Genomic DNA, 27,973 nt, shown 5'->3' with positions numbered 1-27,973 from the left:
GTGCTCAGCACGTAGTGCTTAAAATACGCCATTAAAAAAAAAACTGATCAAGTCATTGTTCTGTAGTTGCCTAGGCACTGGAACTGCATGCCCTTGAACCACTGAACTTCTGCAGAATATAAATAGTGGTGTGCCAATTGTTCAAAATGAAACTTTTGAGAAGTACTTTGCAAATGGGGCAGCCTAATCTCCATTGATAACCAGAGCTGGATGACTTTCTTTGAAGCTGAATTTGTAGTTGTATATAATAAATTCTCCCCAAGCACAATGTTTTGTATAGATGATTGCATGGGAATGATCTCAGTGAGTTTCAATAGGCAGAAAGCATTATAAAGGGCAATTATGTGTGTGTGCACAGGTGCTTTGCCATTATATTTTCCATGTAAATTGCCCCTTGCTCCTTATTGAGCCAGATTTCAGCAGACATCAGGAGGGCTCTTGGCAGAGTAATGAAGCCACCTGGAAAACATCTATTGGATTTGAATGATTCTCTCCATTCCCCTTTAGCTTTTAAAAGGAGCTTATATCCCTGCTGATATAATGCCAACCATTAAAGAACTAAGTCCTGGAAGTTGTAACTTTTCCAACTTTTCTAGCTGAAACCTCAAAAAGCTGACTACCTCTGATACCGCCTTCCTGTGAGCTGTGAAATCCCCAACTCTTTCCACCATCCTTTCTTTTTTACTCAAATTTCACTGCTTCCTTTCCTTTGCTTTGCCCATCTGGCGTTAGACCAGCTGTTTTCAGCCTTGCGCTCTTAAAGTTTAATGGGAAACATCCTCTCCCCTTCACACTTCACTGTGCCCTTGCACTCAACCCCTCTCGCCCCACACCAACCTCTCCTCAAACACATAATAATAATGATAATGGCATTTATTAAGCACTTACTATGTGCAAAGCACTGTTCTAAGCATTGGACATCAGCTTCCATGGGGGCCACAGCTGGAACAGGCTAAGACAGAAGCTGCCAATTCCCTTGTATTCTCAGCTGCTTGAGAAGCTCAGCAAGATCAGGAACTGCAGCAGCTGCTGTCAATCAAGCGGTGGTATTTATTGACAGCTCAGTGGGGGTAGAGCACTGTAGTAAGTACTTGAGAGAGGACAGTAAGATGGAGTTGGTAGATATGTTCCTTGCTTACTATGAGTCTAGAGAGTATCCTGTTGTGGGTAGGGACCGTCTCTATATGTTGCCAACTTGTATTTCCCAAGTGCTTAGTACAGTGCTCTGCACACAGTAAGTGCTCAATAAATACGATTGAATGAATGAATAACTACCCTCTCAGTGATTGCCCATTCTTTAGAGGCTTCCTGGGGGCCTATATCCCTGGCTGGAAATCTCTGTTTGACTTAATCAATGGTATTTAGCCTTAGATCCTTAAAGTCAGGTTCAGCCTGATGCAGGCAAGACAGGCCTACCTAGATGCCAGTAAAATCCTACTGGATGGGTGCTTCTTGGGGCTGATCTGGGTCATACCCCGGCCTTGAAGGACAAGCTGGGGAAGGTAACCTGGGTCCTTACTAATTGCCTATAGTTCTGGAGCCTTTAAGAAGGAGGAAGGCAGGTAAGCAGTAATAGCTGGAAGAAGTGGGTGATTTTTTGTTTTGCCCCTTAAGTTTCTCTTTCCCCAGTACCCTCTCCTTTCCTGTTAGGACTTTCCAGTAACCATTCAGCCCTAGCCTGGTATCAGGTCTGTTCAGTGGCAGTCAGTTTTCTCTTTCATGAAGTAGCAGAAGCCCAGACTGTCTTAGAGGAACAGAGAAGGTCAATGTTGAGATGGGCGGGGTTTGGATAGAATGAGGATAAGCACAGAGCTCAGTAAGCACAGACAAGAGGGGAATTTTTTTTTTAACTCCGAGCAGGTGATTGCTTGGGTTAAGCTTCTCCGCTTTGGAGGAAAATACTAATTCTGTCAGGTTTATTCTTCAGGTAATTAAGAACTTGGAACTGGTGGATCAGACTTTGGGGATGTTAATGGATGGCCTGAAGCAAAGAAACTTACACAACTGCGTCAATATCATCATTCTGGCAGACCATGGTATGTCATTTTGGGAGACAGACGCTCAGGGCAGCAGTGATATGGGGGAGGTGGCAAGGTTATGGTATACATAATTGTGTAGCTCTACTAGATGATAAACTATCGTACCCCCATGTCCCAAAATACTGCTGGGGTTGGCTAAGTGTGTGGTTACTGCTGACAGCAGTGACCTTCCGATCCCCTCGATTCAGCCTGTTCCAGTTCATCAGGGCAGAGAGTTAATCAGAATCAGAGAAAACTCCCTTTAAATCAGTCTTCCTGCATCCCTGATTAAGCAGCATGGCATAGTGGGTTCTAATCCCACCTCCACCACTTTCTGCTGGGTGATCTTAGGCAGGTCACTTCACTTCTCTGAGCCTCAGTTACCTCATCTGTAAAATGGGGAATAAGACTGTGAGCCCCATGTGGGACAGGGGCTATGTCTAATCTGATTTGTTCATATCCACCCCAGTGCTCAGTAAAGAGCCTGGTACGTAGTAAAGCATTTAACAAATACCATAATTATTATCATTAGATTCCTGCAAACCCAAAACATGGGAAGCCTGTCCCCTACCTGAAATGAAGAGGTAGAAAAGGGTGGAACAGCAAGTGAATAAACTAAATGGGAGCGGGCAAATTAACATGGGGTGGGGGGTGGAGGATAGGTGGATGGATGGTGAAGGAATAGATTGATGAGTTTTCGATCTATCCATGGTACTAATCAATCTGTAGTGTTTACTGAGTGCTTATTGTGTGCAGAGCACTGTACTAAGCACTTGGAAGAGTACAGTGCAACAAAGCTGGCAGATGTGTTCCCTGTCCACAAGGAGATTGCTGTCTAGTTTTGTAGCCAGGGTTTTATCATTCCAGATCCCTCTTTGTAGGAAAATGTGCACGAGCATGCGTGCACACACACATATCTCTCTATATCTATCTCTCTATATCTATCTCTCTATATCTATCTCTCTATATCTATCTATATCTTCTTTAGCCCTCTAAGATTCTTTACGGCTGGGATGTTCCTATTCCTCCCATCTTACTTCTTGGAGTAGGCCAGCCAGGTACCTGTGTTAAAGTGATCATAAGCCACCTATCTCAACACTCTTCTTTCTCCTTTTACACACACTCCCTCCATCTCTACCCACCTCAACTTTAATTCTTTGGTTAAGCCAGTAATAGAGTGGACTCCACCAGGAACCAGTAAACCCACTTTGGGAGCTGCTAATCAATCAATTAAATTTATTGAACACTTAATGTGTGTAAAGCACTGTATGAAGTGCTTGGGAGAGTACAATATAACAATATAGCAGACACATTCCCTGCCCACAATGAGTTTACAGTCTAGAGAGGGAAGGAGACATGAATAATAAAAATAATGATGGTATTAAATGTATGTGCAAAGCACTGTTCTAAGCACTGGGGTAGATACAAGGTAATTAGGTTGTCCCACATGAGGATCACAGTCTAAATCCCCATTTTACAGATGAGGTAACTGAGGCACAGAGAAGTTAAGTAACTTGCCCAAAGTCACACAGCTGCCAAGAGGCAGACCTGGGATTAGAAGGATTAGAACACATGATCTCTGATTCCCAAGCCTGTGCTCTTTCCACTAAGGCACACTGCTTCTCGGCAGCAATATAAGTACATAAGTGAGGAGGGGCTGAGAGCAGGAAGAATAAAAGGAGCAAGTCAGGGTAAAGCGAAAGGGAGTGGAAGAAAAGTAGAGGCCTTAGGGAAAGCCTCTTGAAGAGATGTCCCTCAAATGGGCCTGAAGCAGCATGGATTAGTGGATAGAACTTGGGAGTCAGAATGACTTGAGCTCTAATTCCAAATCTTCCACTTGTCTGCTGTGTGACCTTGGACAAGACACTTAACTTCTCTGTGCCTCAGTGACCTCATCTGTAAAATGGGGATTAAGATTGTGAGTCTCATGTGGGATAGAGACTGTGTCCAGCCTGATTAGCTCAAATCTACCCCAGAACCTAGAACCCACAGTCAGTGCTTAACAAATAATACCATTATTATTGTTGTTACTATTATTATTACTCAATAAGTTAACCAAATCTTCCACCAGTTGTCAGAATTTATATCTGCAGAAAGCATAGCATTTCTTCATTTGGTAGCCCTTAGTGTAGTGCCTGACACATGGTAAGCACTTAACAAATACCATTCATTCATTCATTCAATTGTATTTATTGAGTGCTTACTGTGTGCAGAGCACTGTACTAAGCGCTTGGGAAGCACAAGTCAGCAACAGATAGAGACGGTCCCTACCCAACAACGGGCTCACAGTCTAGAAGGGGGAGACAGACAACAAAACAAAACACGTAGACAGGTGTCAAAATCGTCAGAATAAATAGAATTATAGCTATTATGCACATCATTAACAAAATAAATAGAATAGTAAATATGCACGAGTAAAATAAATATATAACCCAAGCTTTCCAGAATCTCACCATCAGAACAGGAAGCTCAACTCAACTCCCACCAGAAAGATTCTGGACAATCCACTGTCCAAAGCCTTCAGAGCTAGAGATGTAGCCATGCTCAAGACATTAAAAATTACTTGAAAATTTTCCATATGTAAAACCTGAGAAATAAATTTAACACCTAGTTTTCATCACTGGTGGTATGTGGGAAAAGAGTGCTCTGTGACCTTGGGCAAGTCACTGAACTTCTCTGTCCCTCAGTGCCCTCATCTGTAATAGTGGGGATTAAGACTGTGAGCCCAAGTGGAACGTGGACTGTGTCCAACCCGATTAGCCTGTATCCACCCCAGCGCTTAGTACACTTCCTGACACAGAGTAATTGCTTAAATACTATAAAAAAAGTTTACATTACATCAAATTCTGCAAGAAGATTGGCAATACAATCACTCCGCTGAATTAACGGTCAGGAAAAAGTCCTCTAAAAAGCTGCTCAGTTGGGAAGCAGCCTGGCTTAGTAGATAGACCTCAGGCCTGGGAGTCAGAAGGATCTGGGTTCTAATACCTGGCTCTGCCACATGTCTGCTGTTTGACCTTGGGCAAGTCACTTAGCTTCTCTGTGCCTCAGTTACCTCATCTGTAAAATGGGGATGTGTGAGCCTCATGAGGGACAAGGACTGTGTCCAACCTGATTAACTTGTATCTACCCCAGGACTTAGAACAGTGCTTGGTGCATAGTAAACACTTAACAAGTACCATAATAATAATAATAATAATCATTATTATTATTATTATATTATAAAATACGTTTGCATAGAAAACTGCATCCTAAAATATCAGTTGGTTTTAAGAAGGGTTTGGCTAAATTATTGGACAAGGGGGATCAAAATGGGTTACCAGAGGTAAAGTTAGAAAAGTGGAGGGAAAAATTAAGGATGCTGGGTGGTTCATACTTAACCATGAGGATGAAACATTACATGGTTCCCTCAATCATCCTCTTGCCACTATCGAAGATGAACTTTGGGTTGGGTAGACCGTTGGTCTGGCTCAATGGTGTTGCTTTTGTTGTTATTCAGTGCTTTACATATGTTCTGGTTTTTGTTTCCACATTCAGGAATGGATAAAACCGACTGCAACCAATTAGAATTTATGACCGATTACTTTCCAAAAATAGATTTCTTCATGTTTGAAGGGCCTGCAGCTCGCATCCGGGCCAAAAACATTCCCACGGACTTCTATAGTTGTGAGTATCATCCAGCCTATGGGTAGACAGAGTGGAAAAACCAGTGTTGAAGTAGATGTGAAATAAGCAATAAAGTGTTAGGCAGGGATTGCAGAGACTGTTGAGTCTGTTTTAACCTGAAGGGAAGCTCAGCTCCAACATAACCAAGTAAACAAGAATCTTCCTTACTCTTAAAGGTATGCAGGGGCAATCCTCTCGTCTCCCTCTAGGAACATTTAACCATTTTCAACTTGGGGAAGTTCTTCCTCGTAGCTAGCTTAAATCTCTCATGTTGCCTATTTTCCTTTTAATCCCTAGTGAAGTTGGAGAAGACACTCCCTGAGGTATCTCAAACAGATTATCTCTGTTTGGATCAGGGAGTTTTATGCCATCAGTGTTGGAAGACGGATTCTAGAGTCCCTTTCCCAAGAGTAGTGGTAATAGTTGTAATTAAAGTTTGATGAACATGGTATGAATGGAGACTTTATCTGGGAAAGAAAAAACTGAAAAATTACAAGAAACAGCCTTTCAAAGGCAGTTGGATAAAAGGAGACACTTTGAAAACACATTTTGCTTTTTCTCTCAATGTATTTGAAGTGCGGTTGTAGAGGAAGAAGTATCCCTTTCTCTTATAATTTCCATTAAGTTTTTGATCTTTCAATTATGACTCAGTTGAATACAAAATCCTTAGTGCAAAGAAACTGATCCTATCATACTTAGGATCTGACTGGGTCAGTTATAAACAGAAAATCAGTCCTCAGCAGTATGACAGTGAAGGCTAAAAAGTCTAAAAAAATAAAAAGTCTTTTTCAATGGGACTATAATGCTCTTGCTCTTCCAATAGGGATGATTACTAATGTATTGATATCCAGACAAGGAATGTGACTGTGGCCATGGTACTATTAAGCAATCCACTCAGAGAATAACTGTTTTCAATTCAATTCTAGCCCTGGACTGTAGCTTAACATATATTTACCTTAATACTTGGCACATAGTAAACTCTTAATTGTACCTTGAAGAGTTACTAGGTTGACTTTTTTTCCAGAGACCAACTTCTTCTAGGAGGCTTGTGGCTATAATGCAGTACAGTAGTTACAATGTAAATGCAGTAAATCAGATGTTTCTTTTTTCTTGCTTAAAACAGTTGACTCGGAAGGAATTGTGAAAAACCTCAGCGTAAGTATATTCTGTTTTCTTGAATTAATTTCCATTTAATTTGATGGAAATAAATGGAATTCCTAGAGGTTTACCTCCTGTATATTGCTCTGGGCAGTGCTTTGTTCAGTCAATCAATCATTTATTGAGCACTTTCTGGGTATTGTACTAAGCACTTTGGATTGTACAGTATAACAGAGTTGGTAGACCTGTCCCCTGCCCCCAGAGAGTTTATAGTCTAGAAAGGGAGACAGACACTAACATAAATAAAAATAAAACACATAGGTATGTACAGAAGTGCTGTAAGGCTGAGGGGAGGGATAAACGAAGGGAGAAAAATCCAAATACCAGGGATGTTTTGCGCCTACCAGCACCTATTTACTTGTTTGAAGCTGTCAGCTTTATCCAAGTATCCACGGGTAGAGTAGTGGGCCAATTAGCAAAAAGCAGTTGGATTTGGGGGAGATGTAGAGTTAAATGTTCTCCATAACCTGATGGCACAAAGATCATAGCATATTAAGGTTTTGTCTTGAAGACTCTTGTTTCGGTCAGTCAAGAAGATGTAAATTCTTCCCGTATGCCTGTAGGAAGATGGGTAGCCAAATCACGTTTCCTTCATAATTTCTGAGAACCTTGAGTCAATCTTGCAAATCTTGCTTCCGGGTCAGTAAAATCATCTTTGGGGAAATCATCTGTTGGGTGTGGATTCAGTTCCCATGTAGGATGTGAAACCAGGCAGAAAAAGCTTAAGCACGGTATTAGGGATGGGTGTCGTCTGATTCACAGCTGGTCTTTAGGGAGAGTTTCTGCCTCACTCAGAGAGTGAGCTCACAATCTGGAGGGGGACAAAGACATTAGTATAAAAATAATTAACAGATATATTTCTGCATCAAGCAGAAATGTTTGACCACTGGCTTTAAGGCACTCCATCAACTTGCTCTCATCTATACCATTGTTTCTCCCACTATAGCAGAGCTCACAGTCTCCATTTATCTAAACTCACTTCAACTGCACCTCATTCTCAATTAACAGTCTCCATTTATCTAAATTCACTCCAACTGCACCTCACTCTCAATTAACCCCCCTCCATTCCCAGGGTCATGTCCTGCCTCCTATCTGGAATGCCTACTCCCCTATAACTGTTAGACCTCAGTTCTGACCATCTCCAAAAACCTTCTGACATCTGGCCTCTTTCAGGAAGCACTGCTTGATAGAATCTTCTCCTCTGTCTGCATCCTCCTATCATCAGCATTTCCAACAACTTTGCACTCACTATCTCCCACTGCATTTTTACAGATATTGACCTATGGACTCTGCTATTTTAACTCACTTACCTCTTATCAGTAAATGATGTTTGACTCCCCCATTATTTTGTAAGAACCTTGAGAGCATGGACTGTGCCCCCTACATTGATGGTATTCTATTAACTATGGTGATCTACTTAATAAGATGATCCTCACATAGATAATTTGATTGATTTGTCAAAATAAACACAGAACGTAGTTACATAAAAAAGAATTAAATATAGAATTGGTTTAATCTGATGTTTTCTTGTAAGGGTAAAATCCTCTTTCTCTTACATGCCTCAAAAAATCGTCTGGGAAGAGGCTAGTGTGGATATCAATATATGTGGGCAATTTTGTGCAAGTCTTCACAGTAAAATATCTCCCTCCATTTTCCAGTGCCGTAAGGAAAAGCAGCATTTCAAGCCATACTTGACCCCTGACTTACCCAAGAGATTTCACTACGCCAACAATATTCGTATTGACAAAGTCCACCTTTATGTAGACCGCCAATGGATGGCTGTAAGGTATCGTGCCTATTTATTCCTTTTTACAGAGGGACATTAGAGATGTAAAATGTGGCCCCCATACAGGAGGTGAGATGCCAGCCATCACATTCTTTCTGTTAGGATCTTGGGGTGCTACCATCAGAGATGATGTTCTAGACTTCATAACCATTTGTCTCACCTTGTGTGATCATTTAATCAGTTGTATTTATTCAATCATATTTGTTGAGCGTTTACTGTGAGCAGAGCCCTGTACTAAGCTCATGTTCCTATGTTCTAATTCAATCAATCAATCAATCATATTTATTGAGTGCTTACGATGTGCAGAGCACCGTACTAAGTGCTTGGGAAGTACAAGTTGGCAACATATAGAAACAGTCCCTACCCAACAGTGGGCTCACAGTCTAGAAGGGGGAGACAGAGAACAAAACAAAACATATTAACAAAATAAAATAAATAGAATAGATATGTACAAGTAAAATAAATAAATAAATAGAGTAATAAATATGTACAAACATATATGCAGGTGCTGTGGAGAAGGGAAGGAGGTAAGGTGGGGGGGTGGAGATGGGGAGGAGGGGGCGAGAAAGGAGGGGGCTCAGTGTGGGAAGGCCTCCTGGAGGAGGTGAGCTCTCAGTAGGGCCTTGAAGGTAGGAAGAGAGCTAGCTTGGCGGATGGGCAGAGGGAGGGCATTCCAGGCCAGGGGGATGATGTGGGTGGGGGGTCGACGGCGGGACAGGCGAGAGCAAGGCACAGTGAGGAGATTAGCGGCAGAGGAGCGGAGGGTGTGGGCTGGTCTGGAGAAGGAAAGAAGGGAGGTGAGATAGGAGGGGGCGAGGTGATGGAGAGCCTTGAAGCTGAGGGACGTTTTGAAAAGCGTCCTTTCTTCACTTCCTTTCTTCACTTATAAGTATAAACCCCCCTTTCTTTGCCTCTATGGAGTTAATTTTCCTGCCACGACCTCAGCCATGGTGCTGGCTGCCCCTGCTTCAGTCCTGTGCGGAAAGACGGGGCCACACTTTATAGAGAAGTACAGCGCTAAGTTCAGTTCCTGGCACATAGTAAGCGCTTAACAAATACCATAACTATTAAGTAGCATGGCATAGTGGATAGAGCACGGGCCTGGATTCAGAATATCATAGGTTCAAATCCTGGATCCACCACTTGCCTGCTGTGAGACTTCAGGCAAGTCACTTAACTTCTCTGTGCCTCAGTTACTTCATCTGTAAAGTGGGGATTAAGACTGAGCGCCCCATGTGGGACAGGGACTGTGGCCAACCTGATTAGCTTGTATCTACCCCAGTGCTTAAAACAGTGTTCGACACATAGCAAGTGCTTAACAAATACTATTAATATTATTATTATTTTTATTACCTCTTTTAAGGTTTCTTTCAGTTTTGTAGACTTCACAAAGTCGCCACTAAGTGGCAATGTCACCTTAGAGCTTCTTTGTAAAGAATTTCCCTCCCTCTCCCTCCCTCTCTCTCCCTCTTCCCCCTTTTTTCCCCCCTTGTCTTTTACTCTATCTCTCCCCCCATATATATATATATATATATAGCTATTCTTCATTTCTGAAGTTGTCATTACTGATGGTAAGAGCCTATCTTGAGTGAGGCACTGATGCAGTGAAACAGGGACACGCTGTAGCTCAGTCCCGTGAGGAATCCGCTAGAAGAGGTCAAATTATGTTTTCAATTCATCGGGAGACTCTTCTAGCTCAGCGAGTTACAAGACTCTTTGAAAGACTTTGAAACTGTGGTTCAGGAACTGTGCTCTGAACGTGACTGTTCTGGAGGCAAACACACAAGTGAAAAAGAATCAATTTGCAGGCTATCATCAGGTTTGAAGAAAATGGAAAATGTAAAGGGGATCTTGCAAGCTAGGATGTCCAGTTGAATTGTTAGGAATCTAAGCCCTGATTCGAGGCAGACTGATGTGAGCTACAGAGCTTTCAGTTCCATTCTGCAGAAGTCCGAGAAGCAGCACGGGTCAGTGGAGAGAGCATGGGCCTGGAAGTTGGAGAAAGGATCGTGGAATTAGAACCAGCTCTGCCACTTGCTTGGGCAAGTCATTTAACTCTTCTGTGCCTCAGTTGCCTCACTTGCAAAATGGAAGTTCATACTTGTTCTCTTTTCATCTTAGACTGATGCAGTGAAGCAGGGTCATGTTGTAGACTCAGTCCGGGGCCTTGAAGAGACAGTGAGGAATCTACTAGGAGAGGTTTAAAATGTGCTCATTTCAATTACAGGGCCTCAAAAGAATCCTGTTTTGTTATTTTTCTTCACTACCTCTGGGTCAGGAGCGGGTAATTTAGGTGCCTGCTGCCTTCCTTGGATGTGGTAGCCATTTCTCAGGCTGCCCCAGGAGGGACAGGGACTGTGTTTGACTGGATTATTTTATCTTGTATCTCCCCTGGTGTTTTTTTTAATGATATTTGTTAAGCACTTACTATATATATGCCAGGCATTGTTCTAAACTGGGGTAGATACAAGATAATCAGGTTGAACTGGGTCCCTGTTCCCCATGGGGCTCACATCCTTAATCCCCTTTTTACAGATGAGTTAATTGAGGTATGGAGAAGTGAAGTGACTTGTCCAAGAACAGACAGCAGACATGTGGCGGAGTTGGGATTGGAACACAGTCCTTCTGACTCCCAGGATTGTGCTGTAACCATAGAGAAGCAGCGTGGCTCAGTGGGCTTTGGAGTCAGAGGTCATGGGTTCAAATCCCGGCTCCACCACTTGTCAGCTGTGACTTTGGACAAGTCACTTAACTTCTCTGGACCTCAGTTCCCTCATCTGTAAAATGGGGATTAAGACTGGGAGCCCCCCGTGGGACAACCTCATCACCTTGTAACCTCCTCAGCACTTAGAACAGTGCTTTGCACATAGTAAGTGCTTAATAAATGCCATTATTATTATTATTATTAGGCATACCACTTCCTGCTTCTTAGTACAGTGCTCGGCACATAGTAAATGCTTTACAAATACTCAATTATTATTAATATTATATTATGATGCTTATTAATAATCATTGTGATTATTATTAATAATCATAATGATAATGTTGTCAATCCCCAGGCTTCTACAATTCTCTCATCAGGTCAGATAGATGCTGCTTTAACTCTTTCAAATATCCCAGTTCTACGTTTTCCCGATCTATACCACTCTTTAATGGGGTCCGAATGGTCTCAAGGACAGCATCAGAACATATGAGAATCAGAACTGGATTATTAATAATCATAATGATAATGCTGTCAATCCCCAGGCTTCTACAATTCTCTCATCAGGTCAGATAGATGCTGCTTTAACTCTTTCAAATAACCCAGTTCCACATTTCCCCGATCTACACCACTCTTTGATGGGGTCCAAATGGTCTCAAGGACAGCATCAGAACGTATGAGAATCAGAACTGGACCTTAAACTCCAACTCTAGAAAGTAAAAATTTAGGGCTTGGCCTTCTGAATCACCTCAGTCTGTCATCTCTTGTGGCAATGATATTAGATTAGACAATTAGGTTTAAAAATAAATCAAGACTTTAAACTGACACAGAGGACCAGAGAACAATGGACTGGCAGGTTACCTGTCCTTTTACGCTCTGGATACTAGAGCGTGGGGCAGAAGCATAGGATGCTGAATCATCTATCAATCATATTTATTGAGTGCTTACTCTGTGCAGAGCTCTGTGCCAAGTGCCTTAGAAAATAAACAAGTCCTTAGGAAAGCAGCGTGGCTCAGTGGCAAGAGTGCGGGCTTGGGAGTCAGAGGTCGTGGGTTCTAATCCCAGCCGTGTAACTTTGGGCAAGTCACTTAACTTCTCTGGGCCTCAGTTCCCTCATCTGTAAAATGGGGATGAAGACTGTGAGTCCCACGTGGGACAACCTGATCACTTTGTATCTCCCCCAGTGCTTAGAACAGTGTTTGGCACATAGTAAGCGCTTAACAAATACCAAAATTATTAATATTATTATAATTAATAATACTCTAGTCATTGAATACTCTAGTCAGTGGTAGCTACTCCCCACCTAGTTTAATTTCTATCTGAAATTTGTAGAAAATTACAGGCTCTCAGTGTGTAACTAACACAGCGTCTGGGAAGTGAGGATGCGATCACATTTATTGAATGCTTTCTATGTGCAGAGCACTGTACTAAGCGCTTGGTAAAACAATAAAACAGGTTGGTAGACATGTTCCCTGCCCACAACAAATGTGCATTCTAAAGGACAAGCTTACAGTTTAGACAACAGTCCATAGCGGGGGAAGCCGCGTGGGTTAGTGGATAGAGAATGGGCCTGGGAGTTAGGACCTGGGTTCTAATCCTGACTCTGCCACTTGTCTGCTTTGTGACCTTGGGCAAGTCACTTTACTTCTTTGTGCCTGTTATCTCATCTGTAAATTGGGGAGTAAGACTGTTAGACCCATGTGGGACAGGGATTGCATCCAATCTAATTATTTACCCATACCCATACTTACCCATACTTTACACATAGTAAGCACTTAACAAATACCAAAATTATTATTATTATTATTATTACCCCACAATATCTGGCACATAGTAAGAGCTTAACAAATACCATTAAAAAAAAGTCGTTACATTCCTCACAACAAGGATGCAGCAGCTTGGCTTAGTGGCAAGAGCAGGGGCTTGGGAATCAGAGGACGTGGGTTCTAATCCTGCCTCAGCCACTTGTCTGTAATGTGACCTTGGGCAAGTTATTTAACTTCTCTGTGCCTCAGTTACCTGATCTGTAGAATGGGGATTAGGACTGTGAGCCCTACGTGGGGCAACCTGATAAACTTTTATCTACCCCAACACTTAGAACAGTGCTTGGCAAGTATTAATTGCTTAACAAATACCATTATTATTATGATTATTATATCCAAGAAGGTGCCATTCATTCAGTTCTTTCTCCAAGAGTCCCGTTGCCACTGTTGGAGGCCAAGTATTGGGTTTGATGGACCTTTGGGATGGCATTTCTACATCTCTATGGGGTGGGGATCAGTCCTGTCCCAGGAATCCTGAGGTCATGGGCATTCCCATCCCGCTTTTTGGAAGACCAGCCTTACAATACCCTAGGACACTAGTAGTCAATAGCATCATCATGGCAAAACACGTGTGGTATCACATGTGTCTGGCTATTTGGGATCTGCTAGGGTCATCTTTTCATATTTGTGTAGGGGTGAGAAAGGAACAGGGAATTTTAGGGAGACTGAAGGACTAGGAGGGGGGGAAGCTTGGAAGCCATAATAGGTCAGAAAGTCACCATTTTGGATCTCTTCAGCTCACAGGTTTTGAAAGAGGACTGTGGTAGAGAGCCAACCAAGAAAGCTGTTGTGTGAGTGCCTTTCTGGAGTTCTCCTGTCGTCAGTCTGGACTTAAGGCAAATCCATTGGAGTGATTCTAGACTAAGCAAGGCCAGGGGAACCAATATATACCATTGGGTCAAAAGGTCAGGGTATGATCTAAAGGTGCCCCACCAACAGTACTGAGTGGGACCATTGGTCACCCATCTCCCCCACAGGAAACCTGACTCCTTCCCATTCGCCCTCAGAATTTTTCCTCTCCCTAAAACTCTAACCCAAATCCATTTATCTCTATGGTGAAGTTTAGTGCTCAGAACCAAATTCCGTAACTGAATCCCCCAAGTTTATTGATGTGGCTGGCATGTTGCAAATGATGATGATAATGATGGTATTTGTTAAGCACTTACTATGTGCCAAGCACTGTTCTAAGTGCTGGAGGGGTTACAAGGTGATCAGGTTGTCCCATATGGAGCTCACAGTCTTCATCCCCATTTTGCAGATGAGGTAACTGAGGCCCAGAGAAGTTAAGTGACTTGCCCAAGGTCACACAGCTGAGAAGTGTGGAGCCAGGATTAGAACTCATAACCTCTGACTCCCAAGCCCGGGCTCTTGTCACTGAGCCACGCTGCTTCCCAAATGGTTCTGCTTTCTAAAAATAGTATGAAATAAGGAGACTTCTTTTCATCATCCACACTCTGAAGGAAAAGCATTGTTCTAGAGAACAAAGGAAATCAAAGCTGCCTTTATTGTGTGTGCGTCTTATTTTATTTTGTTGGTATGTTTGGTTCTGTTCTCCGTCTCCCCCTTTTAGACTGTGAGCCCACTGTTGGGTAGGGACTGTCTCTATGTGTTGCCAATTTGTACTTCCCAAGCGCTTAGTACAGTGCTCTGCACATAGTAAGTGCTCAATAAATACGATTGATTGATTGAGTTCATACAATTTTTGAATGCGAACTCCTAATACTCTGAACATCAAGGAGAAACTTTTATTTGGAAGTAATTTTTGCGTGGCCTTCCTAATTAAGCACGGCCCTGTGTTCAATTGTCGTTGTACGGTGGGCAAGACCACAGAATTTGTCCCATAAGAAATTCAAACAACTAGACAAACATGGCCAATAGAATAGAAAAGGACAAAAGAGACCACTACATTCCTCCTCGAACATCAGTTTCCACATTTTTCATCTGTAATTCCCACCAACCATGTCAGTTAAGTACATTTGAAAATGTGCCCAACTTGTTTCCAGTTGGAATATCAAAAGGATTTTCAGTTGCATGAAATCCACTGGAAACACTGACCTATCATTTAAATGTATTTGGATTTTGTACTTCCTATCAACTTCTGTTGTGCAACAGTAGAAAAAGAGTAATCTTTCCCAAGAGCCCATGCCGAGAGTTGAATGCTTTAGAAATGATTTGAGAGGAATTGTTCTGAAAGCAGAATGGGATGTGAGTGATTAACCCTATGTATCTTAATGCAGAGAGCACTACTCTGTTCTTTGCATTCTGCCTTTTGAGGCATCCCCTATGCCCCGCTACAAGCCCTGAAAGGAAACTTGGTTTTCTAAAATTTTAAACCAGTGGTCTGATCTGTTAAGATGAGAGAATTCTCTGATAGCAGTTTATCTCGACTTAGTCCAGAGTTCACCTGCAGGACACGTGAAATGGTCTGCAGGACATGTGAAATGGTCTGCAGGAAATGAGCAGCTCAAGGAAAAACAACCAACATTTCACAATCAGTCATAATTTAAAAATATGGCTAGCTCATCTGACCTCCATATTTTAGATGTTAAGCAACTTTATTTTTATGAGTTTTCTGGCCCATGGGAAATAAAACACAGCAAGGAAATCCTCTTGAGGTCTTCTGTTTGAAAATGTCACTGCTTTTTGGTTTTAGTTTCAAATGAAAAACCTTTTCAGACAAAGAGCCTAACACCAGAATACGTGGGGAACTGTCTTACACAGTGCTTTTCCTGGTTATCAAACTGCTAACTGTCATAAGTCTGCTTTCATATATCAAATGTGTATTTCTGAATTTGAGAGCTTGGAAAAATCATAGGGGAAAAAAGAGATTAGGAAATAAGGACTGCAAAATTAAACAAACAATATATACCATCTAAGAAGAATAGCAGATCAAAGAAGCCAAATGCAATTTTCACAAATGAAGAATTGGATTCTCATCTACACTAAGACAATTATCTGGGTAATTACATGGTCACCTAGACATCCAATTGTAGAATGGATAAAAATACAATGTGCCTATCTACCGTGCATTTTTGAAAGCTAAAAAGCATTAGCTCCTGGATTTCAGATTTCTACCACACTCTTTCTTCGCAGGAGCAAAGCCTATACATCCTGTGGAGGAGGAAACCATGGTTATGACAATGAGTTTAAAAGTATGGAGGTGAGATGATCATTTTAGAGCATTATAACACTAAAATGATTTTTCTGTCTGTATGTACATGTTGAAACAAATATAATAATAGTTGTATTCGTTAAGCACTTACTATGTGCCAAGCACTGTACTTGTTAAGCACTGTACTATGTTTCAAGCACCAGGGTAGATACAAGATAATCATCAGTGGTATTTATTGAGTGTTTATTGTGTGCAGAGCACTGTAATAAACACTTGGGAAAGTATAATGCAGTAGAGTTGATAGACACGTTCTCTGCCCCACAAAGAGCCATGTCAGATGCAGGCCCCCTACAACTTGGATCTCCCAATCCAAGAGGGAGAAAGTGTTTCATCCCCATTTCATAGATGAGAAAACTGAAGCACTGAAGTTAAGTGATTTGCCCAGAGTCACAAAGTGGGCAAGTGACAGAGCCAAATTGGAGTCTAAGCCACAGTATTTTTTTTTTCGTGGCATTTAAGTACTTACAGTGTGCCAGACATTATATTAAGCATGCTGGTAGACACAAGCTTATCCTTCTAACCTCCAAGCCTGTGCTCCAGCACAAATGGCACTTCCTTCTCTGAGTGTTTTGTTTTTTTAAAAAAAGATGTGCTTCTTTGGGGTAGTATGGATAAAGTTGCATATTTGCAAATGTGTAACTTCACTAGCAGGAGAAGCAGTATGGATAGAGCTTGGGCTTGGGAGGAAGGACCTGGGTTCTAATTCTGTCTTTGCTACTCGTCTACTAGGTGACCTTGGGCAAGGCACTTTACTTTTCTGTGCCTCAGTTCCCTCATCTGTAAAATGAGGATTAAGATTGTGAGCCCCATGTGGGACATGGACTGTGTCCAACCTGATTACCTACTCCAGCATTTAGCACAGGGCCTGGCACATAGTAAGCACTCAAACAAATACTATAAAGCAAGCAACAAAATTAAAAACCCAACAAAAACATGTATCAAATATACATTCCTTGTGGCTCTCCTCTAGGGGGTTTGAAGTGATATCCTTGTACCTTTTCCCAGCACGTAGTACAGTGCTTTCCTACTGTAAATCCCAGCTATGATACTACCTCACCGTGTGACCTTAAGCAAGTTATTTAACCACTCTGTGTCTCAGTTTTCTCATCGGCAAATGGGAATAAGGTGAAGATGAGGCAGTTGATGTGAAAATGCTTTGAAACAAATCAAAGTGCTTTACAGGTACAAGGAATTATTAACATGTGTTGATTCTTCTGTGACTGGGTGCTAAACAGAGCTCTATTAATAGGCAGAGCCCCCACTCTTACGATCTAAGAACAGAAAACAGTGGAGCAGTCAGATCTGAAGTCTGTATAACACATTCATTCTAAAGTAATACCCTTATGGAAAGAGCCTGGGGCCTGTGAGTCAGAGGACCTGGGTTCTAATCCCAGCTTTGCCACTTATCTGCGGAGTGACCTTGGCAAGTCACTGCACTTCTCTCTGCCTTGGTTTTCTCATCTGTAAAACGAGGAGTCAGTACAAGTTCTCCCTTCTACTTATTGTTAGCCCTGTGCGGGAGAGGGACTGTGTCCAACCTGCTGATTAACTTGTATCTACATAGTAAGCATTTAACAAATGCAGTATAATAAGAATAGTAGAAAAGGAGAATGTACACTTTATGTAGTGAAGGTTGGGGGAGTCTTTTTCTAAGTGGAATTTACAAAACAGTGATGGTTAGTCTTAAAACAATTTGAACATATTGCTCAAGGGCCCAAGTGATTTTTAAATGATGCTACATGTAGGATTCACCAACACAGTCGTGTAGAGACTCTGATTATCTACAGGCTGGCTCTGTATGTGAGCACAGGGATTCAAATTCAGGGATTTTTAGTCTTTGAAAAAATATATTGAAGATATTTTAGGTGTGCTACCCATCTCATCGAACCAACCTCAGTTTCCACTCTTTTAGGTTTAGGAGTACACTGGAGGTGTTGGCTAAAGATGTCAATGCTTGGAATGCTGAGATGGCATTGGTGAATTGATACTTTGCAGACTAACTATAACCTTTGTCATGCCCAGAAAGATTTTTTTCAAACCCTCTTCGAGGTTGCTGTATGCTTTCATGCTTTCCTTTAGTTCAGTTGAGTGAAAGAAACATTTTGCACAAGGCCTAAAACATGAGAATTTTTAGTAAAGTAATGATTACTAAATGACTTTCTATGTTTTAGCAGTTTTCTATTTTTTTCCTAAACTATGATGTATTTTCTTTTGTACAGCCTTATAGGTTTTTAACTATGTTTCCAATCCCATTATAGGCTATCTTTCTGGCCCATGGACCAGGTTTTAAAGAGAAGACTGAAGTGGAGCCCTTTGAAAATATTGAGATTTATAATCTATTGTGTGGTGAGTACCCAATTTCCAGAAAAAGGTATATCAAGCTCCAAAGATTCTCCATTTGGATTAGGGGCTGGATCCCAACATCCCATGATTTGATTGAATTCTTTCATTCGATTGTATTTATTGAGCTCTTACTGTGTGAAGAGCACTGTACTAAGCACTTGGAAAGTACAATTCAGCAACAAATAGAGACAATCCCTACCCAACTATGGGCTCACAGTCTAGAAATTCCTCTTGCCCTAGAGGAACATGACTGGCACTATAATCACAGCATATTTTCATGGTGATTTATTCATTCAATTGTATTTATTGAGTGCCTACTTTGTGCAAAGCACTGTACCAAGCAGTTGGGACAGCCAGACAGACAATTAATAATAATAATAACAATAATAATAATAGTATTTATTAAGCACTTACTATGCACCAAGCACTGTTCTAAGTGCTGTGGAGGTTACAAGGTGATCCGGTTGTCCCACAGGGGGCTCACAGTCTTAATCCCCATTTTACAGATGAGTGAACTGAGGCCCAGAGAAGTTAAGTGACTTGCCCCAAGTCACACAGCTGACAGTTGGCGGAGCTGGGATTTGAACCTATGACCTCTGACTCCAAAGCCTGTGCTCTTTACACTGAGCCACAATTGTATTTATTGAGAGCTTACTGTATGCAAAGCACTGTACTAAGTGCTTGGGAGAGTACAATATAACAAGAAACACACATTCCTGACCAAAAGAGCTCACAGTCTAGAGGAGGGAGCATACATTAATATAAATAAATGAATAGATAAATTTTTGTTTTATGCCGCCGAGATGTCTCCGACTCATAGCAGCACCATGGACCCATCTCTCCCAGAATGTCCCACCTCCATCTGCAATCATTCTGAGAGTGTATTCCCAGAGTTTTCTTGGTAAAAATACAGAAGTGGTTTACCATTGCCTCCTTTTGGGCAGTAAACTTGAGTCTCCACCCTTGACTCTCTCCCATTCTGCTGCTTCCCAGTACGGGTGAGTTTTGACATGTAGTATATTGCCTTCCACTCACTAGCCACTGCCCTAGCTGGGAATGGAATGGCTATGCCTCTGCTTGACTCTCCCTCCCATAGTCAAGACTAGAGTACTGGAAACTCATCAGGTGCGACCCTGAGATGGGAAATAAATAGATGAATAAACAAATTACAGCTATATACATATGTGCTGTGGGGATGAGAGGTAGGATGAATGAAGGAGCAAGTAAGAGTGGTGCAGAAGGGAGTGGGAGAAGAGGAGAGAAGGGTTTAGTTAGGGAAGGCTTCTTGGAGGAGTTATGTCTTCAATAAGGTTTTGAAGTGGGGGAGACCAATTATCTGTCTGATATGAGGCGGGAGGGCATTCCAGGCCAGAGGTAAAACATAGGCGAGACATCGGCAGAGAGATGAAATCTAAGTACAGTGAGAAGGCTAGCAGTAGAGGAAGAAAGTGTGCAGGCTGGGTTGTAGTAGGAGAGTTGCAAGCTGAGGTAGGAGGGGGCAAGCTGATTAAGGGCTTTAAAGCCAATGGTGAGGAGTTTTTGTTTGGGAGATTACAATACAACAACAAACAGATATTCTGTGCCCACAACAAGCTGACAGTGTCTATTACAGCCTTTCAACATTCTGCAACATTCCCAACTTTGTTAATGTTGCAGGAGTGTTAGTTGGTTATTAAAAACTCCTGCCCATGTGTCTGACCAATCAGCATCCCCCAATGGAGGGGGTGGAGGGGAAAGACTCTTCTGGGAGCAGCAAAGAGCAGTCCAAAAGTCATTTTTTTTTTAGTGTCATTTGTTAAGTGCTTAATATGTGAGAAGCAGCGTGGCTCAGTGGAAAGAGCATGAGCTTTGGAGTCAGAGGTCATGTGTTCAAATCCCGGCTCCGCTAATTGTCAGCTGTGTGACTTTGGGCATGTCACTTAACTTCTCTGTGCCTCAGTTACCTCATCTGTAAAATGGGGATTAAGACTGTGAGCCCCCCGTGGGACAACCTGATCACCTTGTAACCTCCCCAGAGCTTAGAAAAGTGCTTTGCACATAGTAAGCACTTAATAAATGCCATTATTATTATTATTATTATTATTATTATTATTATTATTATTATGTGCCAGGCACTGTTCTAAGCGATGGGGTAGGGACAAGCAAGTCAGGTGGAGCCCCGTCCCTGTTCCACGTGGGACTCCCAGTCTCTATCCTCATTTTACAGATGAGGTAACTGAAACACAGAGAAGTGAAGTGACTTACCCAAGGTCACACAGCAGACTAGTAGTGGAACCAGGAGTAGAATCCAGGTCCTCTGACTCCCAGTCCGTGCTCTAGCCACTAGGCCACACTGTCCTCACTAGGCTGATGACTTTCCCCAGTAGTTTCTTCAACCCTTGCCTTCTCACTGCAGATGACAAAATCCCAGCCACCACAGAGGTAATTGGGAGGTTGAGAGCCCCATGCAGAACTGGGAATTTTTCTGATCTGATTATCTTGTATCTAAGCACAATGCTTGGCCCAAAATCAACACTTAATAAATACCACAATGACTACTATTAGTTCAACTTTAAACCCCCGTACTTTGACATCTCCATAAATATAGCCTGGTGAACATGCCTTCTGGGAATCTGGCTCTCACCATTGTGATCCATCAGTCATATTTAATCAATTTTTTAAGCACTTACTATGCACCGGACACTGTACGAAGAACTGACAGTTTTTGAGGCTGACTGTGAGCAGAGCACTGTACTAAGTGCTTTCTTTGTGCAGAAATGCTCTGGGCATGTTCTCCCCTCCTCAAAAATCTCCATGGCTACTGATCAACCTACACATCAGGCAAAAACTCCTCACCCTCAGCTTCAAGGCTCTTCATTACCTCACCCTCTCCTATCTCACCTCCCTTCTCTCCTTCTACAGCCCAGCCCACATCCTCTGCTCCTCTGCCACTAATCTCCTCATTGTGCCTCGTTCTTGCCCGTCCCGCCATCGACCCCCGGCCCACGTCACCCCCCGGAATGCCCTCCCTCTGCCCCTCCGCCAAGCTAGCTCTCTTCCTCCCTTCAAGGCCCTACTGAGAGCTCACCTCCTCCAGGAGGCCTTCCCAGACTGAGCTCCCGCCTTCCTGTCCCCCTCCTCCCCCTCGCCATCCCCCCCGCCTTACCTCCTTCCCCTCTCCACAGCACCTGTATATATGTATATATGTTTGTACGTATTTATTACTCTATATTTATTTTACTTGTACATATTTATTCTATTTATTTTACTTTGTTAATATGTTTTGTTTTGTTGTCTGTCTCCCCCTTCTAGACTGTGAGCCCGCTGTTGGGTAGGGACCGTCTCTATACGTTGCCAACTTGTACTTCCCAAGCGCTTAGTACACTGCTCTGCACACAGTAAGTGCTCAATAAATATGATTGAATGAATGAATGAAAGTATGTTACAACAGAGTTGGTAGATGGGATCCTTACCCACAAAGAGCTATAGTCTACAGGGGGAAGCTATGAGGATACTGACTCCTCAAGGTAAAAATCAGCATGATAAGGGTCCAGGATTTGAAGGTATACCAATAATGGGGCTTAATTTGTTCAGGTCTGAATTCAAGAAGCAACAGTAGCATGTTAGTTTCACTTCATTATGTTTCCTCCTTCCACTGTTTCTTTCCATCATTCTTCCTTTTTCCCGCCTTCCCTTCTCTGGATCTTTTTCCAACCTCCCTTCCTCCCTCCCTCAATCTAGTGAATCAGTGATATTTACTGAGTTCTTATGTTGTGTAGAGCTCTGTACAAAGTACTGAGTGGCTATGTTAAGCCCTTCCTCCCTCCTTTCACCCGCCTTCTTCTATCTTTCAATTCTCCCGTCTTCCTTTCCTCCATTGTGGGCAGGGAACACACTTACCAACTCTGTTGTATTGTACTCTGCCAAGCACTTAATACAGTGCTCTGAATATAGTAAGTGCTCTATGAGTACCATTGACTGATTTATTGATTTTCTTTTCTTTGTTCTTGGCACTTAGAGTTTCGCTTTCATTTTCAAAAGGAAATAAAAATCTGAACACTGTGCATTCTGTTTTCCCAACAGATCTTTTGCACATCCAACCAGCGCCCAACAATGGGACTCATGGGAGCTTAAACCATCTTTTGAAGACACCTTTCTACAAACCATCATTCGCCCAAGAAGTGTCTAGCCCCACCGAATGTCCCTTAGGCCCCACAACTCCAGATACTTCAGGCTGTAAATGTTCTTCGCAAGTAAGTATGGATTCAGAAGGTTTTGAAGTATAAGGGGTTGTGTGAAATGGAGAATTCACACTGCCTAAGAGATGGGAGGGTGCAACCTCCCTCAGGGAATCTCCTAATGAATCTCCTAATGAACAACCCTCGCTCTTCTTTCTTTTCTTTTCTCTCCCTCTCCTTTAAACCCTTTATCCTGAGGTTTAGCCCCAATTCCTCCTGAATCCTCCTGAAGTATTCACGATTTCTCTCATTATTTTACAGGATATAGATAGACTCAATCAAAGGCTAAATCTCAGCCCATCTAAAGGTAGGTGAATACAAACAAATCAAGCTAGAATAATACAAAGCATTTTCCCTGCCCAAACCTTTATTCTTAAGGTTTTATTCTTTATTCTTAACTCATGTATGTGCTCTTGATTTTAGTAGTAGTAATAAATTGTGTCTGTAACTTATTTATATTCATCCAGCACCCCCTCTAGATTGCAAGCTTGTTGTAGGCAGGAAATGTCTGTTTGTTATACTGCACTCTCCCAAGTGCTTAGTACAGTGCTTTGCATGCAGTAAGCACTCAATAAATACTATTAATGAATGATATTTATTGTTTCCTGGTGTACAAAGCACCCATAGGAAAGAATTCATGGCTGAGAATTAGATATTGCCTTGAGCTCTCAAGGGGCTTACCATCTAAGAATAAGGATGGTGTGGGATGACAGTGGACACATAAGGAAAGGATTATGAAAGAAGGAGACAAAGAACAAATACCATCATTATTATTATTACGAAATTGTCACCACTAGCAGCAAGCAGCAGCCATGACAGCACAGTGAGAGAGTCTTTGTAATGGTATTTGTTAAGCACTAAGTGCCAGGCACCGTTTTAAGCCCAGGGGTAAATACAAGCTAATCAGATTGGACACAGTCCCTGTCCCACGTAGGGCTCACAGTCTTCATCTCCACTTCACAGATGAGGTAACTGAGGCACAGAAAAGTTGGGTCTTGCCCAAGGTCACACAGCACATAAGTGGCAGGGCAGGATTAGAACCCAGGTCCTCTGACTCCTCGGCCTGTGTTCTTTTCACTAGGCTTCCAGAACTTGGGTCCTCCATTTTTCCTTTTAACTACCCCCTCTCCCCCACCTCCTCCCCTCCAACCACCCAAATGGATACCCCCAGCTGTGAATTTCACTATCAGGGGCATCTTCTCCTGGTACAAACAGTGACTTTATATGAGATATTATACAACTTTTAAATCATTATTATTATTATCAATCTATTCATATTATTATAGACATGTTGGAAAAAGCCAACTTGAGGTACTATATGAACCTGAGATGTTTACAGTATCTAAGATTTTTACAAATCTAAAATATACATATTTAACTGCATAAATGAAATGGCAAAACCTAGAGGTGCCAGAACAATGAACTGTCAAACCCATTAGCACTGGGACTATGAAAAAATGAACTACTGGTTAAAATGTTATGGAAAGTGCAGGGAGATGCTGGCTGCCATGCATGACGTGTGACTCTGAAGGTGAGAAACAAGTATGGAGTACTCTCTTGCAGAATTCTGAAAAGCCATAAAGGAGGCATTTTTAAAAAATACACACAAATATATGTACACATAGATTGCAAATATATATTATAATACTCTTCCGCTCTCTCATTCACCCCTCACATCCAAGCCATCACCAAAACCTGCCGGTGTCAGCTCCACAACATTGCCAACATCCGCCCTTTCCTCTCCATCCATACCACTACCCTGCTCATTCAAGCTCTCAACCTATCCCGTCTGGACTACTGCATCAGCCTTCTCTCTGATCTCCCATCCTCGTGTCTCTCTCCACTTCAATCCATACTTCATGCTGCTGCCCGGATTATCTTTGTCCAGAAACACTCTGGGCATATTACTCCCCTCCTCAAAAATCTCCAGTGGCTACCAATCAATCTGTGCATCAGGCAGAAACTCCTCACCCTGGGCTTCAAGGCTGTCCATCACCTCGCCCCCTCCTACCTCACCTCCCTTCTCTCCTTCTCCAGCCCAGGCCGCACCCTCCGCTCCTCCACCACTAATCTCCTCACCGTACCTCGTTCTCGCCTGTCCCGCCATTGACCCCCGGCCCACGTCATCCCCCGGGCCTGGAATGCCCTCCCTCTGCCCATCCTCCAAGCTAGCTCTCTTCCTCCCTTCAAGGCCCTCCTGAGAGCTCACCTCCTCCAGGAGGCCTTCCCAGACTGAGCCCCTTCCTTCCTCTCCCCCTCGTCCCCCTCTCCATCCCCCCCATCTTACCTCCTTCCCTTCCCCACAGCACCTGTATATATGTATATATCTTTGTACATATTTATTACTCATTTATTTATTTTACTTGTACATAACTAGTCTATTTTATTTTGTTAATATGTTTGGTTTAGTTCTCTGTCTCCCCCTTTTAGACTGTGAGCCCACTGTTGGGTAAGGACTGTCTCTATATGTTGCCAATTTGTACTTCCCAAGCGCTTAGTACAGTGCTCTGCACATAGTAAGTGCTCAATAAATACGATTGATTATGATGATATGAGTACCCAAATATGGTCGGTAATACTACAATAATGGTGGTATTTGTTAATAATAAGAAGAAGAATGATGACATTTTGTTAAGCAGTTACTGTGTACCAAGCACTGGTCTCAGCACTGGGGGAGATACAAGTAATCAGGTTGTCCCACGTGGGGCTCACATTCTTAATCCCCATTTTACAGATGAGGTAACTGAGGCACAGAGAAGTTAAGTGACTTGCCCAAAGTCACACAGCAGACAAGTAGCAGAGCTGGGATCAGAACCCACGGCCTCTGACTCCCAAGCCCATGCTCTTTCCACTGAGTCACGCTGCTTATTTGTTAAGCACTTGTTATATGTCAAGCAGTGTTCTAAGTGCTGGGGTAGATACGAGCTAATCGGGTTGGACACAGTCCCCTTCCCAAACAGGGCTCACAGTCTTAATCCCCATTTTACAGAGGAGGTAACTGAAGCACAGAGAAGTTAAATGACTTGCCCAAGGTCACAAAGCAGACAGGTGGCTGTGTCAGAGTTAGAACCCAGGTCCTTCTGACTCCTAGGTTCATGGTCTATTAAGTAGGCTATGCTGCTACTGTCTAGAGTCTGCATGGCCTAATGGAAAGAGCCTGGAATGGGGAATCAGGAGACCCAGGTTTTAATCCCAACTGTGCAACTGGTCTGCTGTGTGACCTTTGGCAAGTCACTTAATCTCTCTGTGCCTAGTTTCCTCATCTGTAATGAGGGGGTCCTTATTACACTGTCCTTATATTAATTATTTGTTACTATTAATATATTAATTATATATTAATATAAGTCCTTAATACACTGTCCTTATTAGCTTGGGAACCCCGTGTGGGACTTTATTTGATACGATTATTTCATATCTACCCCAGTGCTTGGCACAGTGCTTGCCACATAGGAACACTTAATAAATACCATAGTTCTAGTTTTTTTATCTAGTCCCTTACAATTGTATGTGAACATCTTGTTTGCAGGTTGTAAAATAAAAATTACTCTGTGTGTAGGAAAATTCAGAAGTCCAAGATTGCCCCATAACCAAACGACCTTGGTCCTAAGCAATCTAAATAACTATATTATTACTCTTTTTGAACTAAAACACCATAAAAAAGGTGTTTTGTACATGGCTCCAAAGATATGGGAGTTGTGGTTGGAAGTCCGTCCCAGATATTTTTAAGAATCTACCATTTTCTGTCAGATGTAGAAGCAACCTTAATCAAAAAAAAAAAATGTGTCTTTCTTAGCTGCCATCCCAATCTTGAGTTGTCCAAGTGGCCCACAGAAGGCTTCTATATTGAGAGCCTTTCTTTTTCAAGAGGCGTTTGTTTTTTAAACAGTGATCTGATTCTAGACTGGGAGGAGATCACTCTTCCAATGCAGGATCAATTATGAACATGGCTTTTAAGGACAGATTATTTTAGTGTGTGTTTAAGTGTGTCTAATGAATTTAATGCGTGAGAGGCAGATTCTTCCTCCTGCCTGGTGCACCTGGATGGATTGCCCCTTGCTCACTATTGCATGTGCTACCCACAGTTCCAGGTACCAATTTCATTTGTCCCTCTCTGCTTTGTGATCATCTCTAAACTCACACTCTAAGGTCACCACCTCATTTCTAATTGCTGAACCCCTTCTACTCCTTCCTGTCTTTTGACTTTCCAAATCTACACACTTGTCAAAAAGCAGGGGATAGACTATCTTTCTCACTCAAACAAAATAGCATGGCCTAATGGAAAGAGCACAGGCCTGAGAGTCGGAAGACCTGGGTTCTAATTCCAGCTCCTTCTCTTGTCTGCTGTGTGACCTTAAGCAAGTCACTTAACTTCTCTGTGCCTCAATTTCCTCATCCATAAAATGGGATTCAATTCCTCATCTCCCTTCCTACTTAGACTGTGAGCCCTATATGGGACAGGGACTTATGTCCAAACTGATTGACAGTGTTTAGAACATAGCGTCACATGTAATAAGCATTTAACATTCATTCATTCATTCAATCATATTTATTGAGTGCTTACTGTGTGGAGAGCACTGTACTAAGCACTTGGGAAGTACAAGTTGGCAACCTATAGAGACGGTCCCTACCCAACAGTGGGCTCACAGTCTAGAAGGGGGAGACAGACAAAACAAAACATGTTAACAAAATAAAATAAATAGAATAGTTAATATGTATAAGTAAAATAAATAGAGTAATAAATATGTACAAACATATATACAGGTGCTGTGGGGAGGGGAAGGAGGTATGGCGGGGGGATGGGGAGGGAAAGGAGGGGGAAAGGAAGGAGGGGGCTCAGTCTGGGAAGGCCTCCTGGAGGAGGTGAGCTCTCAGTACGGCTTTGAAGGGAGGAAGAGAGCTAGCTTGGCGTATGGGCAGAGGGAGGGCATTCCAGGCCAGGGGGAGGATGTGGGCCGGGGGCCGACGGCGGGACAGGCGAGAACGAGGCACGGTGAGGAGATTAGCAGCAGAGGGTGCAGGCTGGGCTGTAGAAGGAGAGAAGGGAGGTGAGGTAGGAGGGGGCGAGGTGATGGACAGCCTTGAAGCCGAG

The 27,973-nt window shown here is 42.5% G+C and overlaps 1 protein-coding gene across 1 annotated transcript in view; it reads left to right on the top strand.

Moving 5' to 3' along the window:
- The window catches only part of ENPP3 (ectonucleotide pyrophosphatase/phosphodiesterase 3), a 131,048-nt gene that overhangs the window by 77,124 nt on the left and 25,951 nt on the right, over positions 1–27,973 (top strand). Inside the window, exons 13-20 of the mRNA XM_038769368.1 lie at positions 1,928–2,036; positions 5,556–5,684; positions 6,808–6,839; positions 8,501–8,628; positions 16,246–16,312; positions 18,583–18,670; positions 22,730–22,899; positions 23,146–23,191. Coding sequence (XP_038625296.1) covers positions 1,928–2,036; positions 5,556–5,684; positions 6,808–6,839; positions 8,501–8,628; positions 16,246–16,312; positions 18,583–18,670; positions 22,730–22,899; positions 23,146–23,191 — 769 coding nt within the window. The remainder of the gene's footprint in view (positions 1–1,927; positions 2,037–5,555; positions 5,685–6,807; positions 6,840–8,500; positions 8,629–16,245; positions 16,313–18,582; positions 18,671–22,729; positions 22,900–23,145; positions 23,192–27,973) is intronic.

This window comes from Tachyglossus aculeatus, chromosome 2 (assembly GCF_015852505.1).
Source record: "Tachyglossus aculeatus isolate mTacAcu1 chromosome 2, mTacAcu1.pri, whole genome shotgun sequence".
NCBI classification, from domain to species: domain Eukaryota; kingdom Metazoa; phylum Chordata; class Mammalia; order Monotremata; family Tachyglossidae; genus Tachyglossus; species Tachyglossus aculeatus.
This window is presented reverse-complemented; position numbering and strand designations above follow the sequence as displayed.